The sequence below is a fragment of the Nannobrachium achirus genome (genome assembly GCF_963921795.1).
Source record: "Nannobrachium achirus genome assembly, chromosome: 6".
Classification (NCBI taxonomy): domain Eukaryota; kingdom Metazoa; phylum Chordata; class Actinopteri; order Myctophiformes; family Myctophidae; genus Nannobrachium; species Nannobrachium achirus.
Window position 1 is genome coordinate 16,583,712 of NC_137815.1, and position 20,849 is coordinate 16,604,560.

General features: G+C 41.9%; 1 protein-coding gene across 1 annotated transcript; it reads right to left on the bottom strand.

Annotated features, from left to right (window-relative positions):
- Window positions 1–358: 358 nt before the first annotated feature.
- Window positions 359–20,175, bottom strand: LOC308286842 (odorant receptor 131-2-like; the record flags this gene model as incomplete). Its single annotated transcript, XM_080727965.1, has 4 exons — window positions 359–1,135; window positions 9,444–9,586; window positions 18,813–19,574; window positions 20,139–20,175. 4 exons carry the CDS (start codon window positions 20,173–20,175, stop codon window positions 359–361), a joined length of 1,719 nt encoding a protein of 572 aa, XP_080584091.1.
- Window positions 20,176–20,849: the final 674 nt, after the last annotated feature.

The window sequence follows — 20,849 nt, forward strand, 5'->3', positions numbered from 1 at the left end:
GTACATTATGATCTGTCAGGTGCTGCAATAGGCTGCTACATCAATTGTCACTATCAATATCCTTTTGGTTTGCCCACAAAAAACATTTAAGAAGTAGTGAGAATAGCAGATCTACAAGCTCACAATGTGTCACAACGCATTGAGAGCTTTTAGATAAGCTGTCACTATAGATCAGCTGTCCCTATAGATCAGTTGTCACTATAGTTTGGGTCCCAGTCAGAGAAACATAACATAATTTCTTTTTTGGGTCTCAAGCTAAAATGTTTTGGAACCCCTGCCATATAGGTTCCCCTTTCCCTTCCATTTAAAGTAACAGTTTTGGACATACAAGGTTTCCATCCAATAGCGACAATTTGCTCTATGGATTGGTCCATTTACAAAGTATATACCTTTTCAGGTAATTCCTGAACGTCTTGTCCCGTACGCCGTACAGAATGGGACTGATCGAACGGGGCAAGATCTGAATGACTATGTAGCAAACAAAAACAGAGTTGACATATGTTGCAGGGGATATAAAATATAAGTATATTAGAGATCTGGTCAACACAGGGAATAAGTACGTGAGCATTGACAACAGCAGCTGAAAGCCGTGGAGGAGTATCGTATTCCGCGCCTTCTTGGAATCCGCGTTGGCCAATTTAGCGGCAAACAGAATTCCCAAGTAGGAATAGAGGAGAACGAGCCAAACTAGAACTAGAAGCACTATGTGCAACACATTCCTCTTCCGTATGAGAACGGGGCTACGGAAAACCAAATCTCTATTACAGACGACCCGGGCGTAGAAAAACTCCAGAGGTTCCGTTGCCAGCACTACAAACAGATCCGGGAAGATGGACAAGGCACTCACGGCCCAGATCAGACCTATCAGAAGGTATGTTCTCGTGACCGTACACAGCTGCGCGTGGTGGAGCGGCAAGCAGACGGCCACGTAGCATTCGGCCGCCATCCCGGCTAAGTTCAGAGGAGTGTTGAGGGTGGTGAAAATGGCCACCATGAGGAGGACGCAGCAGCCGGAGGTGTTGACGGTGTGGACGGTGTAGGAGAGGACAAACAGGGTGATGGCCATGGTCAGCTGGAGGGTGTCGTTGATCACGAGATGGATGAACAGGATGTACCGAGGATTCACATTGAGGACCTGAATGAAAGCAGGGGAAAGTTTAAGGAATCGTTCTTATCAATTTCATTCATTTTACTCTAAGGCTGGGCGATATTAGGAAAAGCTTCGATATTCGATATTCGATAACGTTGTTGAATACCTCGACATCGATATTACTCACGAATTAGTAAAATCAATTGCATTATATAGTTTTTTATGTTTTTCTGCTTTAGGTCCACTGCCTGTCTAACCCAGTTAATGAATAGCATATCCATGCATGCACACTGCACAGTACACATAGAATAAAGAAATGAAATGCCTTATTTCCATTTTACAACACTGGTTATATTGAAATAACCACACATGGTTACAGATGGACTGCTTTTTCACATGTGCTACGTGCATGCATAGTGTGTTTGTTAATTAATTTGACAAATACACCAATACCTCATTTCAAGCTGTCTTTGTCGATACGTATACATACCTTGCATGTTGATACCCCGATATAGATATATTTTCGACATATTGCCCAGCCTTATTTGTATCCCTTCAATCGTCTACAGGAGTCTTCAACCTTATTCAGGCTGAGGACCCCTTAACTGAAAGAAAGACGACGCAGGGACCCCCCCCCCTCCCCCACTACATATTGTTTAACATTATGTTGCAGATTAAACTTGTTCATAGATTTCATAGACAGTGTCTTAGTGACAGCAATTTAAATTAATGTTTTTACAGCTTACAGGCAAACATGTCAATAAACAGACGCTGTCGGCAGGGGTATGCAGCTGCCATACCCTGGGTCCAGGGGTGAACATAAAAGTTACTTTTAAATATAAATCCATGAATGTCTCTTTGTCTATCTGTTCTGGTTATTATGTTGTTAAATTACAGTAAAATAACTACAAATGCAAAATTTTACAAAATGGTGACTTTAACAAGGTATTATAATTATATTCTCCACACGTATTCTCCCCATCTATCACCATATTCCTGGCCCTCTCTATGGAGGCTGCCATTTTCTTTTACAGAGGGCGCTAGAGAGTTTTTCTCTGTGTGCTGCTTCAAAAACATCTTTTCACTTCCTCCCAGGTCTAAGAACAAGAGATCCCAAGTCAAGGAAATTAAAAACAAGGTAGGGACATATACGTAATTTTCGCTATCACACAATTCCAGACGGCAGATTCGTCTCACCATGGGAGCCAGCCCTGCAGCTGGAAGTTTGGTGGCCTGCATTGGATTCCATGGAAGTCCGTGGAGAAGCTCATGAACAAACAACCAACAAACAATTATTCTGACTGTCTTAGACCTTTGTCAAATAATCACTTCTGGAAAATAAAAGACATCATATAAAACTTTTTTTTCTGCTATGTTAATTTTCAATGTGCACACTGTGCAATTGTATAGAGGTATCTAAAGAGTACAAAGTACGTTCTGAACGTGCCACGGATTTAGTGTTGCCATGTTTGCTTACTATAAGCGACTTTGGGCAGAATTTCCCGCAATAATCAATAAATGCCGCTGATTATGCGGGGGCTCGCATGATTTCACAATCCCCGCATATTCACCGCATATTTCGCATATTTCCGCGGAAAATATGCGAAATATGCAGGCATCGCTTGATTTCACAATCCCCGCACTTTTTTGCATAAAAGTATAAAGTCATCCCTTCACCGTTCAATCACGTTCAGACACAAAACAGAAGCAAAACAATGATGCGCTGTGAAACCCGTGGCTCCTCTCTCTCTCTGTGTGTGTGTGTGTGTGTGTGTGTGTGTGTGTGTGTGTGTGTGTGTGTGTGTGTGTGTGTGTGTGTGTGTGTGTGCCGTGCGATTGCGTGCACGCTGCACCGTGAGAACTGCAGGCAGACAGAGAGAGAGATGCAGGCATAATGTAGGCTATACGGTATGAGCGTTGGCCGTCGCCAACGTGACGCTAGAATAACACACTCTTCCTCGGTCCTCAAACTTCAAGAAACGACAAATTAAAGTTTATCCTACTTGTTTTGAGGTCTCCATTGTACTCCGTTTGAAACGTTGCGTCGTTGCCGTTCAAAGCAAACAAGCACCTCTCCGAAAAAAAGTAGCACGCAGTATTCCATGGATGGATAGGAACAGCAATTGAATGCATAACATTTTAATCCCTTAAATCCCTTTAGAGAGAGCAAAACCACATAAATAAACCAGAGTTTTGCTTTAGCAGTGAGCTGTATCCTTAGCAATCACATAGGCCATAGGGTAATTATTTTTGCCTTGATGTAGCCCATTAAGGTAATTAAATTGCAGATATTTGACAGAGGTTTGCTTTTTTGCCTTGAAAATAATGAAAGGCAGTCAAAGGTCTGCTTTGCATTTCTCAATTCACTCAAGGACCCTTAAATTTGTGTTTTGGCTACTTTGATGACTACTTAGTGATGTTGTGAGCTTGTAGATTGTCTATTTCCAAATAGCCAGAGTACTGTGTATTAAAGTGGTTTAATTAATAGTTATCAATTTTTATTATAATATGTATATATACTGTATATAGGCTATATATATGTGTTTTAAGTTCCCGCATATTTCGCATAATTTCGCATTTAATCGCAACTTTCACAAATTCCCGCATATTTCGCATTGTCATCGCATACATTCACACAAAAACACCGCATAATTCACCGCATAATCAAGGATTTTTGCCCGCAAAATCAAGGATTTTAGCCCGCATAATCAAGGATTTTTGCCCGCGTTTTTCTGGAGGGTCTACTTAATGTCTGTGAAGTTGCTTGTAAATATTGGTTGTTGCAGGTGGCGTCTTGGGTGTGTGTGTGTTGTTGTGGGGGGGGGGGGGGGTCCACGACCCCCAGGGGGTCCGCGGAGGTACTGCAGGGGGTCCGCGAAATTATTGCTTGATGAAATAAATACATTTCTTTTACTCTTTTTTCCCCCAAATGTCCATTTATCTTCAAATATCTTTTAAAACATTTTCCACATTTATGTAAAAAAATAAAACATGCTTACTGTGCAATTGACATATTGTTGATAGTATTGTAACGCAGGAAGAACTGACAGCCTATTACCTGTCCCTGTATTACAACAGCCTATTGTGTGGGGGGTTACTCAGAGTAATGCGTCCTCATTGGCTCTCAGGTAGAGCGGGCTGTATTGTGTGTGTGTTCTCCCTCCATGCGTTCAGTTGTGTTCCGGATTCCAAAAGGTAAAGACGTCTGAGTGTATCTCCGCTTTTACCAGGGAATTACGGACAGACTCACCGACCACCAGAGACTTTATTAGAGCCAGTAAGAAACTAGTTTCTAGGAGTTCAAGATCATACCTGTATGTCGTTGCTGCCTGCTGTTATTGCCTGTTGTAATCCTGACATTTCACAAGTAAACGGAGTTCTGGAAAGTCCTTGTTGTGGCATCCTTTTACCCACTGTGCCTCCCCATATCACCAGAACGTAAGTCCACCAAGCCCACAACAAATGGTGTCAGCATCGGGATGTATACTGCTTTTAAAAGACATTGATAAGAAGCCTGCACACGAACTGTCGCCGCAGCGTGATTGGAAATGACACCCGGGCTCCAGGGAAACCCCGCCCACCGAAGCTTTTGATTGGCTGAAGCGGAGCTAGGGAGCGCTCAATTGTAGTCGCTTGGACAGGGCGTTTATCGTGGGCTTGCCCAGGCCTTACGGCCTGGGCATAAATATAACGATTGCATTCACCACGGCTTCGTAACTCGCGCGGCGCTCCGCCGGCCGCGCGGCCCTGGTCCGCTGGCCTTCGCGCCGCTTGCAGTGTCGTGGACAATCGAGCGGCTCCGTCTGGAGCCCGGGTGTCATTTCCAATCACGCGTCGCCGCACCGAAGCCTGCAGCACCGTGCTGTGCTAACATAGACTGTGTGCTAGTAACAGCTGACGTCACAGTTGCGTTCACCGGCCGGCTTCCAGGGTCACGTGACCGCTGTCCACTCTGGGTCACGTGATTGCTGTCCACTACTGTTTAAAGACTACATTATCAGCGCCAATCTCCGCCTGAACGCCGAGCGCCGATCTCCGCCTGGTAGAAGTTAAAGGAGTACAAAAAAAAAAAAAAAAAGTTAAAAAAAAAAAAAAAAAAAAAAGAGAAGATGGAAAATGATACACAAGGTGCTACTGCCAGCCCAGGACAGACACCAACGTTGCTTGGAATATTACAGCAAATGCAGCAGCTGCAACAGCAAATGCAGCAAATGCAGCTGCAGAAGCAACAGCAGAGCCAGCTAGTGCTGCAACATCTGCAGAGGCTGGGAGGGGCACCAGCAGCACAGCCACATAACCTAGGCCAGGGAGATATTGCTCAAGGCATTGGGGCAACAGCCTCATTTACTCTCCTTCGTTCTACTACTTCCCGCCCAACTGATCCTCACAGCATGGTCACCATCGACAGATATGAGGCATCAAACTTGACAGTTGAGGAAAACCCAGACTTCACTCCAGAGCTAGAAGTCATTCACCAGCGCTCCCTCAACTCGGGCCCTGCTAGACAGTGGAGTGTGGAGTACACCAGCCCGGGACAAGATGTCCGCCGACTCCAAAGAGGGGGTGGGTCGGTGCACCCTAACACAGCCACAGCTGCCAGTCAGAACCCACACACCAACCAAGTCAACCAGCGGGTTGCCTATAAAGTGATGACAGCCTCACCAACAGCCCTACCACTGCAGCAGGAATTCCATGCAATGCAAGGTGAACTGAAACAACTGAAGGATAAGGAAGCACAAATGGCTGGCGAAATCAAACAACTCAGAGAGCAAGTGGGTCAACTGCAACTCACCAGTACACCCAGGGCCGGAATGCACCTTGCTGCCAACGGAGCCCTCTCAAACCGTGCCTCACAAGAACAACAACGCGGGAGGTCCCCCGCACGGCTGCCAAGCTTTCCAAGTACAGCAGGCCGATTCCGTTCCCCGAGCCCATTTGCCCACCAGAATTCTACCTGCTATAACTGTGGAGAGTTTGGCCACTACAAGAGGGACTGTTTGCGGTCCCCCAGCCCCAACAGGCCGGAAAACTAGAACTGGTCAGGTCCAAGGGCCCGGGCCTGACCAGCAATGTAAGCAGCCATTTTATGCCTTCTCAGGAAGAAGACCTAACTACCAAAGAAGACCAAACTACCGAAGAAGACCAAACTACCAAAGAAGATCAAACTACCGAAGAAGACCAAACTACCGAAGAAGATCAAACTACCGAAGAAGACCAAACTACCTCGCCACCAGTCATTACCATAGGCAGAGCCGAAATGGAAGGTTCCGGCCTGCTGGCTCCTGTCCAAGTAAATAAACTGCCTGTGGGCTGCAAGGTCCGAGACTGGCCTGTGTATGTGGCACCTATCAGCAGCAAGATGTTCATTGAATGTGGGCCGGTGCCCGGCTACATAGCTGGGAGGTCGGTAGGAAGTTATGCGGTCTCCAGAGTGTTTCTACTCGGCCTGCGTCCACCAGAGACTCTATGGAGCCCGCGCCCGAAGAAACCTCCTGACCCCTCCCTCTCTACTCAGCCTGCATCCTCCTGCGACTCGTCTCAGCCTGCATCCTCCTGCGACCCGTCTCAGCCTGCATCCTCCTGCGACCCGTCTCAGCCTGCATCCTCCTGCGACTCGTCTCAGCCTGCATCCTCCACTGACTCGATCTCTGGGTCAGAGAGAGATTACCGGGTTTGTTCCAATGACCAAAAGTGGTAGAGCAGTGAAAAGACCTGCCCGCTATGGTTAGCTAAATGTGTCACAGTTTTTGAGTTTTACTGGGTTTTACAGAAGAATGTTTTGAAATGTTCAGAGATTTTGAATGTTGAATTTGAGTGAATTAAGTGATTACTTTGGGAAAAACTGCAACAGTATTGCATAGTTGTATTGTGTTCTGTTTAGTACTGATTATTATGCATGTGCTTGTTAACTAATCAGAAGATGCTGAAGGGACTCAGCAGTCTAGAGGGGGGGTAGTGTAACGCAGGAAGAACTGACAGCCTATTACCTGTCCCTGTATTACAACAGCCTATTGTGTGGGGGGTTACTCAGAGTAATGCGTCCTCATTGGCTCTCAGGTAGAGCGGGCTGTATTGTGTGTGTGTTCTCCCTCCATGCGTTCAGTTGTGTTCCGGATTCCAAAAGGTAAAGACGTCTGAGTGTATCTCCGCTTTTACCAGGGAATTACGGACAGACTCACCGACCACCAGAGACTTTATTAGAGCCAGTAAGAAACTAGTTTCTAGGAGTTCAAGATCATACCTGTATGTCGTTGCTGCCTGCTGTTATTGCCTGTTGTAATCCTGACATTTCACAAGTAAACGGAGTTCTGGAAAGTCCTTGTTGTGGCATCCTTTTACCCACTGTGCCTCCCCATATCACCAGAACGTAAGTCCACCAAGCCCACAACAGTATTATTGACATGGTTCTCAGTTAATAAGGCATGCCTATATTCATGTTTAAAATAAAAGTATGAATATGTTACATATGAAACACAATTTTATACATGAATATAGCCTACAAATGTAGCCTCTACGAGGTGCATGTAATTAAGGGGATCTGCTCCATCTCTGCATCATTTTGAAGGTCCCTGGCCTGATTGAAGACCCCCGTTCTAAAGTGAACAAGTTGCTTATTTTTTTATTGATTGAAGAATGTATTAGAAGCCTGGAAAACTTACAGTTTTATGACAGTATAGGCCTACTTGTACTCATTGGTACAAGGTCAACTAAAAGGAGATCCTAGTAAGCTTTTCGTCTTATTTTAAGCCACTTCATGTATCTCATAACATTGAAAGAGACCGATGGAGCACAGTAGGCTACTTTGCATAGGATATCATCAGTAACAAGGGAATGGGCTTTTTATTGTTTTAACCAGTGGTTCTAAGTGGTTGTGGTGGTAACAACGTTTTTTACTTGAGTAAAAGTATCATCAATATTATCAATGTTTCGATCAATTCAGTACAAAGGACCCCATGGAAACGAGGCTACTTATACTTTTTTGGAAAAATATTTTTAGTAGATCTTGTACTGTACTGTAGGCCTACTGTACTGTAGCCTACTTCTCTGTACCTGTCTCTGCAAACTGTAAGTAATCAATCAATACAGCAATTTAGAAATAATCTCACAAGTTAAACTCAGGAATTAAAAAATTAATGGTATTAAAATATAATTAAAGTAGGCTACCAAGTAGAAAGTGCTCATTATGCAGAATGTCGCATTTGACAAGTTATCAAAATCTTAGCAGAACTATTAGCTTGTTGATGGTTATTTTCCATACAGCAGTAAGTGCTCATAAAAGCCTAGTGCCTGCCTGGCCCTATAGTTGGTTATTTTAGGCTTGTTTTCCTAGGCCTGGTTGCTTATTTCTCAGAACCTGGCAACACTACCAGAAACGATACATGACGGAGGATGAGGCTGTTTAGATGCCTCAATAAAATTATACAGTGTGCACATAAAAAAACAATTGATTGGAAAACAACCTGTGATATGCATTTTTTTTTTATATTCCTGGACCGATTAACTGACAAAGGAGACAAACGTTCAGAAATAAATTATTCACAAGCATGGTCCAGCTGGCTCCTTCTGCCATGGATTCCAATGCAGTTCACACAACTTCCGGTTCCAGTTTTGGCTCCCATGAGCGTCAATGGCGCGACATTGCAAGCGGCGCGAAGGCCAGCGGACCTTGGTCCTGCTCTTCGCGCCCGAGCGCCGCAGGCGCGAGTGCCCGCGAAGAGCGGGCCAGGGCCGCACGGCCGGCGGAGCGCCGCGCGAGTTACAAAGCCGTGGTGAATGCAATCGTTATATTTATGCCCAGGCCGTAAGGCCTGGGCAAGCGCACGATAAACGCCATGATAATTGGGCTTTGGTGCACCTCGCGCGGTCCAAGTGACTACAACGGAGCGCTCCCTACGTCCGGTTCAGCCAATCACAAGCTTCAAAAATGAGTCCGGGGCGTGGTTATCCATCTTTCCCAGTGGGATCCATAATCACGCGTCAATGGCGAATGCCCAGCCATTTTGGCGACTCTACCTTCTTTATAGTTATCTTGTCCCAAGTAAGGAAGTGACAGGGAATTGTCTGTTGCCAGATATTGCCAAAGAAACAAGCGGCCAGGTCTATGAATAATAAGCCCAATAGAATTAACTACCGGTATGTTCAGTTTTACTACTTTACATTTACATTTGAACATAGCAGATCAGCAAACACATTGTGAGCTTGTATGTTTGATATTAAAAAAATATTGAGAAAAAAAAAACACAAATCTGTGTGGAGGTCCCTGGCACTACATATTTTCAGATGGGAGTCTGCGACTGTGGACAACTATGTTAATCATGACACCAGCCATGTTGCCATAACTGACGCCACTGACCTGGTGTCTGTTGAAGGTGTGGATCAGGGTTCCATTGATGTAGTTGATGGTGATGCCCAGAGCCACGATGATCACATTCTTGGTCACGGCTGAGCTGAAGGAGTCCCGGTACACCATGGTCATTGATGCGTTGCTGCTGCCTGCTGTCACATTCATGGTGCAGCTTCACCTGTTTCTATACACATGTAGAGTGTTAGTCCTGCTAGGGCTGTCACGATTATGACATTTTACATGCTGATTAATTGTCTCTCAATTAATTGCGATTAACGATTTAGTTGCGTATTTGTCATTGACAATCACATTTCTGTTTGGCTTGTAGGCTTTGAAGTGGCACATGGCAGATATGACACGTAAACTAAATAATATACAAAGAAATGAAGGACATATTTCACAACCTTACACTTTAAAAAGAACATTGATAGTGGAAATACGGTAGCCGATCTACAAGCTCGCGACGCGTTGTGAGCTTGTAGATGTAAATGTTTGAACATATATAGGCCTAAACATCTTTCAACATGTAAGCAATTATGATGATTATCATAAAATAATTGCGATTATGTCAAATAATTGTGATTAGACGATTATATAATACTTGTGACAGCCCTAGTCCTGCTGTCACATTCATGACACAGCTTCCATCTGTTTCTACACACAAGCAGTTAGTTCTACAGCAGCGGTGGCTCCAGAGAATTGTGACCAGGGCCGCTATGCGCAGGGGCGTCAATTGGGTATGGCACATAAAAGTTAACATAAAAGTTACTTTTAAATATAAATCCATGAATGTCTCTTTTTATTATGTTGTTAAATTACTGTAAAATAACTACAAATGCAAAATTTAACAAAATGCTCACGTTTACTAACATGCCAAGTTTAGCTGCACTTGAACAACCGTTCCAGGCTGCCATATCCAGCCCAAGAAACTGTAGAAACTGGGAGGAAATAGAATGTACTTCTTAAAATAAATGTATCATGCCTGTTGCTAAGGTATGGCAACATGACTGGTGTCTTTTTAGAGCAGGGGATAATGAATTTTGTCAACAAACAATAATGAATAAAAATAGACAAACAAGATTCTCTCGCTTAGGGTATTGATAACTGAACAGACCAGATCATTGGCAGATGCCAGCTCCAAATCTGTGGACTGGTGATCGGGTCGGGTTTTTGTGAGGCTGAAGATGTTTGCCAGCAAAAAAAAAAAGTATTAAGTGTGAAAGTTACATTTACTTTTTCTTGCAAATTTCTAAGCACAGTAAACTATCAAACAGTCAAAGCATTGTGCATGCAGTATTTTGGGTCCCACCCTTTTTTACAGTACACTAATAAGACAAAATAAGACATAATAAAGCCATAATTAAGAAATAATGTGTTGGTAATTAGAACTTATAATGTTTTATTAGACAAGAACAAAGACAGAATAAGACAGAATAAAGCCACAATAAGGATGATGTTTTATTACCCCTTGAATGAAACGTAACATATCAGGGTCCCAACAAACTCTAATAAGTCCTATAAGACCAATCAGGGTCTTAACAAAGTCTACTTATTTAACATTAGGCTTCATTAGAAAATAATGTGCTCTAATTACAAACAAATTAGCACTCATTATCACAGAATTGTACTGTACAAACTAATCAACGACAAGGTAATTAGAACTTATCATTTTTATTAGACAGAAACAAAGACAGAATAAAGCCATAATAAGGATGGTGTTATTAACCCTTGAATGAAACGTAACAAATCAGGGTCATAACAAACTCTAATAAGTCCTATAAGACCAATCAGGGTCTTAACAAAGTCTACTTATTTAACATTAGGCTTCATTACAAAATAATGTGCTCTAATTACAAACAAATTAGCACTCATTATCACAGAATTGTACTGTAAAAACTAATCAATCTGGTGAGTGTAATTGTCTTTTGTGTGCCTTTCTTAACAAGGGTGCTAAGCTAACTGTTAGCATGAAGCTGCATACTAACAGTTAGCTTAGCACCCTTGTTAAGAAAGACACACTCACCAGAGATTCTTCATCAAAAGAAAAGGAAACGGTACTCTCAGGTCATCTGGCAGCATACAGTAACATAGAAAATCATTTACTCGATGTCTGTAAGGTTAATCACATTTAGTTGCCTCAGAATCAGCTTTTAAAGCTTTGGAACATGTGTCAAAACACTCTCTTAGAAAAACATATGGAGCTATCTGCTCTGCTGCTGGCTTCCTCCTCTCTTCTTCTGCAGCAGGCAGGGAAAAAATGTGCTCAGGAGCTTCCCCTGGTGGAGAGTTCGGCCATTGTTCATATAATAACATCATCCTTATTCTGTCTTATTCTGTCTTGTTTCTGTCTAATAAATTCTAATTACCTTGTTGTTGATTAGTTTTTACAGTACAATTCTGTGATAATGAGTGCTAATTTGTTTGTAATTAGAGCACATTATTTAGTAATGAAGCCTAATGTTAAATAAGAAGAATTTGTTAGGACCTTGATTTATTACGTTTCATTTGAGTGGTAATAACATCATCCTTATTCTGTCTTGTTTCTGTCTAATAAATTCTAATTACCTTGTCGTTGATTAGTTTTTACAGTACAATTCTGTGATAATGAGTGCTAATTTGTTTGTAATTAGAGCACATTATTTTGTAATGAAGCCTAATGTTAAATAAGAAGAGTTTGTTATGACCCTGATTTGTTACGTTTCATTCAAGGGTTAATAACACCATCCTTATTATGGCTTTATTCTGTCTTTGTTTCTGTCTAATAAAAATGATAAGTTCTAATTACCTTGTCGTTGATTAGTTTTTACAGTACAATTCTGTGATAATGAGTGCTAATTTGTTTGTAATTAGAGCACATTATTTTCTAATGAAGCCTTAATGTTAAATAAGTAGACTTTGTTAGGACCCTGATTGGTCTTATAGGACTTATTAGAGTTTGTTGGGACCCTGATATGTTACGTTTCATTCAAGGGGTAATAAAACATCATCCTTATTGTGGCTTTATTCTGTCTTATTCTGTCTTTGTTCTTGTCTAATAAAACATTATAAGTTCTAATTACCAAACACTATTTCTTAATTATGGCTTTATTATGTCTTATTTTGTCTTATTAGTGTACTGTAAAAAAGGGTGGGACCGTATTTTGAGCATGTGCTCAGATGACACAAAGCCATCACTAGGCCAGTGCTTCATGCTCACTTTAACATTAAGCTGCTCCCAGTCTCTAAGCATGTCAGTATACTGTACTTTGTACAGTACAGTACAGTACAGTACAGTACAGTACAGTACAGTATATAGGCTACAGTGATTCTCCAACATTTTCATGTCAAGGACCTCCAAATTGATTTGTATTGGTTATATGACTGTACATTAATGCACATTATGGGGGCAAATAGTTATGATATAGGGCCTAATAGTTATGACTATACATTAATTAATTGTCTGATGGAAATGTAAAATGTACAGACTATACAGTATGTATGGTTTGTACATTTTACAATTCCATCAGACAAATGCATTTACCGGAATTGTTCGTTTTATTATACCTTGCACTGTGTTTGTTTTTTCCTCTGATTGTATTTACTGTATAAGCAGTGTGTCAGTTCTCCAAACAGTAGAGTATACAGTAACAGAGATGTACAGAAGGTGTGGGAGATATTCAAGTCAATTGCATTTAATATTTTTTGTTACAATCCGTTTTCAAAATAAGTTACCTGAGCACGTTTTCTAGTGCTGATGATTATACGTGTTTTGTATGCTCTGTTGCTAGAAGACAAGGTTCTGTTGAACATAACACTCAACTAAAATGCATTTCACAGTTTTAATATCAGACACCAAACCATTCCCTCATCTACATTTTACAATTTATATTTAGGCATTCAGTAGACACTATTATCCAGTGCAGGGGCGTCAATTGGGTATGGCAGGGGTATGCAGCTGCCATACCCTGGGTCCAGGGGGGGAAATAAAAGTTACTTTTAAATATAAATCCATGAATGTCTCTTTGTCTATCTGTGCTGGTTATTATGTTGTTAAATTACAGTAAAATAACTATGGTCACTTTGTATTTTGATTATATTCTCCAGGCTTGTATTCTCCCCATCTTGAAAAAAATGGTATATTCCCAGGTTCCGCAGGTCAGCTGCACAGGTGCAATGCATTATTGTTAATTGTGGCACGTTTACTAACATGCCAAGTTTAGCTGCACTTGAACAACCATTCCAGGCTGCCATATCCAGCCCAAGAAACCGTAGAAACCTGTGTAAAAAAACTGACAAAACTATTTTTTTTTCAGACATTGTGAAAATAGCCGATCTACATGCTCACAACGCCTCGCAGCGCGAGGTGTTGTGAGCATGTAGATCTGCTATTTTCACAATAGAACCGTGTTATAAAAAATGTAATGCCTCTTTTCCATGAGGACTCCCATCTTTGCCATACCCTAGCTTTTGCTGAACTGACGCCACTGCCCATACACCCACACATAGTCAACAAACGACCAGGTAGAGTGCAAATAACTACCGTAGGACAACAGGTCAACATCAAACCTAACCCTGAACAGAGTCTTAAAAACATGCTATATAAACCAAAAGGTTAGGAGAGCAGAATCATTTGAAGGCCCTAAAAAAAGATGCTGTCTGCCATTATCCATGTCAAAACCAACACACGTTACAACACAACTCTACACTACAGTAACAGTTATCCTTACCTCAGATTAAGCACAGTTTGACTTGAGTTTGTGTGAGTGATTATGGGCTGATTTATATAGATGATATGTAATGAATATGTAATGATACAAGAGAGAGAGAGAGAGAGAGAGAGAGAGGGGGGGGGGGGGGAGAGAGGGAGAGAGGGGGAGAGAGGGAGAGAGGGAGGGAGGGAGAATGAGTCGGCATGGGCCCACTTGCAAATCATCTCGGCTGCCGTGTTAAGTGGTCAGACGGGTAGCACCCCTCTTGACCACTAAACACGGCAGTGGGCCACGTGCATTTTCAGAACATGTTTATTTTAATGATCAATCAATCAATTGTGTACAAAGTAATGTACAACTACCATGCTTTATTAGTTATAACACTCTTTTTCTGCAGCTTATACCCTTTATTTTAGCAGGCAATACAAATTCAATTTACCAGTGGAAGTATAGATGACCGTGAGGATATTGTATCCAATAGAAGAAAAAATATATATTTTTGCCATTGAATGTAATCCCACATTTGCTGATCTATCAACAGCTATGTTAAACAGCAACTCTTTTTTTCCTTTTACACCAGCCTAGTTGTCAATCCTACTGTATGTGTTGAAAGCACTTAAGTTACTTAAAGTTACAGCCAGGTTACATTAGCCACGGTACAGACATATCTGACACAAATCATACCAAGTTTATGAATACAAATGAAAAAGCATTGATATCCTCCTTTAGAATAGAATACTGGCTCAGTCGATATCTTTTCCTGAAAATTCTGTATCAAAATGGACTGTAGAACTGGACTTGAGTTACAACAGTTCACTATTTTCCATCTACACAAATCAATGAAAATATAGCCAATCTACAAGCTCAAACTACGTTGCAGCGCGACACATTGTGAGCTTGTAGATCTTCTATTTTGGGCCCCCAGAACATGGACGCTGGGATTCGAGTGGTTAAGATGGTGTCAACAGGCACTGTGCACCAGGGGTATTACAGTTAAAGGACCACTTCACCCATTTTCAACCTATATATTCATATAATAATTGGTCCTCACTAATGTTCACTACAATATGGTACAACATTTGTCTCAGAGTAAGGCTGTGGAGAATCCAGACAATGAGTGACATCATCCGTAGGCAGGTTTGGTCATTTCAAACAACATTTAGATAACTTTGTCTTTATTAAAGATTGCATTTTTATATAACGAACACTATTACAGCACTATTGGGGTTCACATTGTATACTTTCATATTTGCATCTCTCCTTTTTTGAATTCATACATTAAACACTTTTCCCATCGTTTATTAAAGAGTTTTATTTTCAACTTGAAGGTTAATTTTTCCATATCCTGAATATTGTCCATGTAATGTCCATTGTTTGTAGTCTGGGCCGGGGTAATGTCCTTCCTGGTAATTGCTTTTTTCTCAGCGACCAGGAGGATCTTAGTTAAATATTTGTCCCCCGCTTGTACAGACTCCTCCATGTGACCCATGTATAATACCAGACATGAGTTAGGAATTTCATATCCCAACACTTCACAAATAACTGAATGTATGACATCCCAGAAAGGTTGGACCTTTTTACAGCTCCAAAATATGATTTCAAACAACATTTAATAGTTTTTTGTCTTTTTAAGATACGTTTTTTGGGCTTTTCTGCCTTTATTGATAGGACAGTAGACTGACAGGAAACGGGGAGAGAGTGACACGCAGCAAAGGTCGTCGGTACTCGGTAACGGGTTAGTCCCGGCTTCTATTACAGCATGCTATAACTTTCCAGGAATAGTATTGTAATAGAAAATAATTAATGTTCAAAAAGGATGAAGGGTTTGAAGTATTGACAAAGGTTTATTCATCAAAGAGGCAAAAAGTTGAACAGAGTATCAGCAGTACAGATCCTTTGAGGAGCAGGCCTCCTGGCCTCTCCTGTCAGCCCCTCTGGGCACAAGCCTCCCCTGTACCATTCTCATACAGTTCATATAGTCCATTCTGACAGAGATGCTATTATAAACATGTTCTTATAAGGATGTGTACTAAAGATAAAGACGACATACAAATAGTTATACAGGGTACAGATTTGCTGACAGAGTGAGAGAGCATGGATGGGGGGAGAGAACTCAGCTGTTAGATTGACAGTTGAGTTGAATTAGCATGTGCACTTTGAAGGCTGGTTGACCGTTCATTCAATGAGATTGAATGGAAGGAAAACAAGTATATACACACATTTGTTACTCTATAAATATTTCTACTACATTCCACACTTTTTTTTTGTGAATGAATAATCTATTCATTTACATATGACAGGAGATTTATAGAGTGCCAAATCAATAGACATTTCAGACAATTACATGTTGAGCTATACCTTACAGAATAGTAGATCTGCTTGTTTGGGTTTGAGAGGTTTCTCTCGTTCTTAAGGGTTGTCTGAATTAAACATAGCATCACGTGGAATTGCAATAATTTAGTGCAATTCGCTACATGGAATCTTGCAACATGGAATTTAGTCCTCACGTACAAGTGTTTTCAACAGAACTACCCTTCTAAACATTTAATATATTGGTCTAGAATTTAGTAAATGTGGATCCATATTTGTTTGTACTTTGAAATTCTGTTTTCCAAAATCAAGAGCCCGCATGTCCACTCCCATCTGACTCAGTCTTTCTTGACTCCAGTCACCATGCAGAGCTGCTGACAACTCTTATGTTGAAACACCAGAATTTGGACCATAAAAACAAATATTCTCACATTAGTGGCAAATGCCTTGTTGACTCATATTTTAGATATCAACTTTTAGCTAATATTCTGTTTAACCTGAATTTCTCAGGTGAAACCTTTTACAACAATTATGCTCTTATTCATGACAGAGATAAAAGGAACAAGTCCCATGACGTCTTACATCTGCTGCGTAACTCCGTCTGACGTCAGAAGGCAAATCTATAGGACTTGTTAGATGCCTAATAATTTTGTCTAAAAGAGAACTTAATTGTGGTCCTATTTTTTACATGTTATTCCTATATAAATTACTCAGCTTAATATCAAACATATAGTTGTTGTAGTCTTCATGGCTCTTCTCTCCGTCTTCATTTAGCTTATGGCATGTGGCGGCTAATGTCTCTGTGTCAGCGATCTCCACTGGGCTGGTGGGGTCCAGTTCAGTGGCTCTCTGACGTGCCAGCATGTGTCTCTGTGGCTTGTTCTCCTGCTGTGGCAAAAGTCTGTTGTTGTTCGACGTGGTGTCGATTCCGTCACCTCTGCTGTCAATCTGTGTGATTTGGTGGTAGGCTTACTTTCCTTGTTAGTGAACAGCAAGCTTCCCTCTGTCCATGATGTTGGAGCTGTCTTCACAGAATAGATCGATCCGCGAGGTTCCATTCTTGTAGATTTGATGAAAGTCAGTTCTTCTTGAATTTGCATAGCTTGCTTCTGAAGTGGTGTCCTCTTTGTCCTTCATGGTGGTTGACCTGCTTTAGGTCTGCTTTCCAAAAATCTCCTTTCCAAAAAAATTCCTTCATCCCCAGGTTCTTTTGAGCAAGTATCCATCTATGGTGAAAGATGAAATATTGCTCCTGGCTGGCTCGCCAATTGTAATAGAAAATAATTAATGTTCAAAAAGGATGAAGGGTTTGAAGTATTGACAAAGGTTTATTCATCAAAGAGGCAAAAAGTTGAACAGAGTATCAGCAGTACAGATCCTTTGAGGAGCAGGCCTCCTGGCCTCTCCTGTCAGCCACTCTGGGCACAAGCCTCCCCTGTACCATTCTCATACAGTTCATATAGTCCATTCTGACAGAGATGCTATTATAAACATGTTCTTATAAGGATGTGTACTAAAGATAAAGACAACATACAAATAGTTATACAGGGTACAGATTTGCTGACAGAGTGAGAGAGCATGGATGGGGGGAGAGAACTCAGCTGTTAGATTGACAGTTGAGTTGAATTAGCATGTGCACTTTGAAGGCTGGTTGACCGTTCATTCAATGAGATTGAATGGAAGGAAAACAAGTATATACACACATTTGTTACTCTATAAATATTTCTACTACAGTATTTCCAAAGCATTTCCACAGTATTTTGTACCTGACAAAATACTTTGAAAACGTTAAGGACGTCCACAATTACAACACCAGAGGCAGCGCCACAGATCACGTTCAACCCATGAGTCAAATCAAACAAAGTGTCAAACTCTTTCTCCTGCTATACCACCAAAATGTGGAACGCCTTATTGAAGGCCTTAAAGGAGTGTAAATCCCTAACATCCTTTAAAATCGCCCTGAAAAGCCACTTACAGGCGGCAGCCGCTCGTAACTGGTAAAAACAAACCTAGCCCAGACTTACCCTCCCCCTGACCCTTCTATTGTAAATATCTACTGTATATATATATATATATATATATATATATATATGTGTGTGTATATATATATATATATATATATATATGTTCTATCCGTCTGTCATTCAATGTTATATGAGATACTTTAATGGTTTCCTGTGCAAATAAGCCAAGTGCTTACTAGGATCTCCTTTTAGTTGACCTTGTACCAGTGAACTGTACCGTCATGAAACTGTACCTTTTTATATGCAAACTACTAATAGAGTCTTCAATCAATCAATCAATCAATCAATCAATCAATAGAAAGCAGACATTTTGAACTACCCGTTTAATGTAGTGTGTGGATTGGGTCTGGCTGTACATAGGAGATACCTCTTCAGGTGCACCCTGAACGTCTTGTCTCGCAGCCCGTACAGAAAGGGACTGACGGACCTGGGCAGGACCTGAATGATAACGTAGCTAACAAAGTGCGGGGCGCCCGCCGGCAGCACGCTCACGAGCACTCTCACCAACATGGGCCGCACGTAGGTGGCCATGCACAGCAGCACGTGAAACCCGTGCAGGAGTATCGTGTTCCTGGCCTTCTTCGAGTTGGCGCTGGCTGTCTTGGCGGCGAACACTATCCTGAAGTAGGAATAGAACAACGTGATCCAGACCAAGGTCAGGAAGATGGCGTGGGACGCGTCTCTCTTGGCCAGGCTGTAGGAGCCGCGGAAGACGTTGTCCCGGTAACAGTAGATCCTGGAGCGGAAGAACGCCACGGGTTCCGTGGCCAGGACGAGGAAGAGGTCGGGCAGGACGGAGAGCATGCTCATGGACCACAGCAGGCCGAGCGCGGCGTGCGTCCTCCGCACGGTGCAGATCCGGGCGTGGCGCAGGGGGAAGCAGACGGCCACGTAGCACTCCAGCGCCATGAGGGCCACGTTGAGCGGCGTGTTCTGCGTGGTGAAGACGCCCAGCAGTACCAGGACGCAGCACAGCGACACGTTGATGGTTCCCACGGTCTGGAAGGTCATGGCGATGGCCACGCTCACCGTCAGCTGGATCATGTCGTTGACCACCAGGTGGACGAAGAGGATGTAGCGAGGGTTCAGCTTGAAGGTCTGAGGAGAATGCAATAGACCTTATTCACACAGCGGCCATCTTGGATCACATGACCACATGGGGTGGCAGCCTGCATTACAAACCTTTGTAAACAATGGAGCAATGGTCCCAAAATATGAGTTCTGTTCAACCAATTTCTTTAGACCAAATCGACAAATGGGCTGATGAAAACATCAACATCCCCAAAAGGATTAAATAGAAGGGTACATCCACAATACAATATTCATTGTAGTTAGGTTGCAATGTTACTCGCACAAAGACTTTTGCTGCAGTATCTGTGCAGACTAGTGCTTGCTCTGCCATCATATTAACTTACTGCATCGTGATTTTTACAGTGGATGTAATCAATCCAGTTACTGTAGCCCTTATATTGAATCCTTTTGGGGATGCTGATGTTGTCATCTGTCCATTTGTCAATTTGGTCAGAAGAAATTGGTTGAACAGAACTCATATTTTGGGACCATCGCTCCATTGTTTATAATGGTTTGTATTGCAGGTTGCCACCCCATGTGCCCATGTGATCCAAGATGGCCACGGTGTGAATACGTTCTATAGAGCAGGGGTCAGTAGCTCCATTCGGAACCTCTCCCTCTGCTCAGCTCCGAGATGAGGTTCCTCATTCTTGCCATCCACAATCGGTCCGTGGCGGGGAAGCGCCGCCGTTCGCGAACACTTTTGACCTTTTGTGAACATCCTATCCAAAAAGAACGGTCCCGTGCAGGCAGTGGTGTGTTCTAGAATTCTTTTGAGGGCATATTATAATCTACGATCCGCGTCCATTCCTGTGGCCAGCGCATACACCAGTGCAGAATGCCTATTAGGCCAGTCAATCTAAGCTAAAAAAGGGCCTGACTCAAAAGAAATTGCAATAGTAATGGTTCAAGGTTTTTTATGATCCTTAGGGTCATCCTAAAAAAAATATTAAAAGTTGTGAATTATATATTTAGCGGATCAAGGTGAATTCAGGGGGTTCAAGTTTGGGTCCATTCACTTACTATACAGGAAAAAAGACACCCCCAAAAAATCTTCTTTAACTCTTTTACTGCCACAGAATTGAACAAAAAGCTCAATCCACTGCCAGCTAAATTGAGAATTGTCGCTCATCTTTGAAGGCCTACTGGAGAAATTTGGTTTCGACTATAAAGACAACAATTATATGGCAACGAAGAATAGAATGTCTACTTTGCAACAGAAAAAGATTTCGAGTTTTTATCTTGTTCTGTTCATTAGCTAGAAGCTGCAGAATGTGGCCTAAAAACAGCTCTTTGAGAACATAAAGCTGAGAAAAATGCAT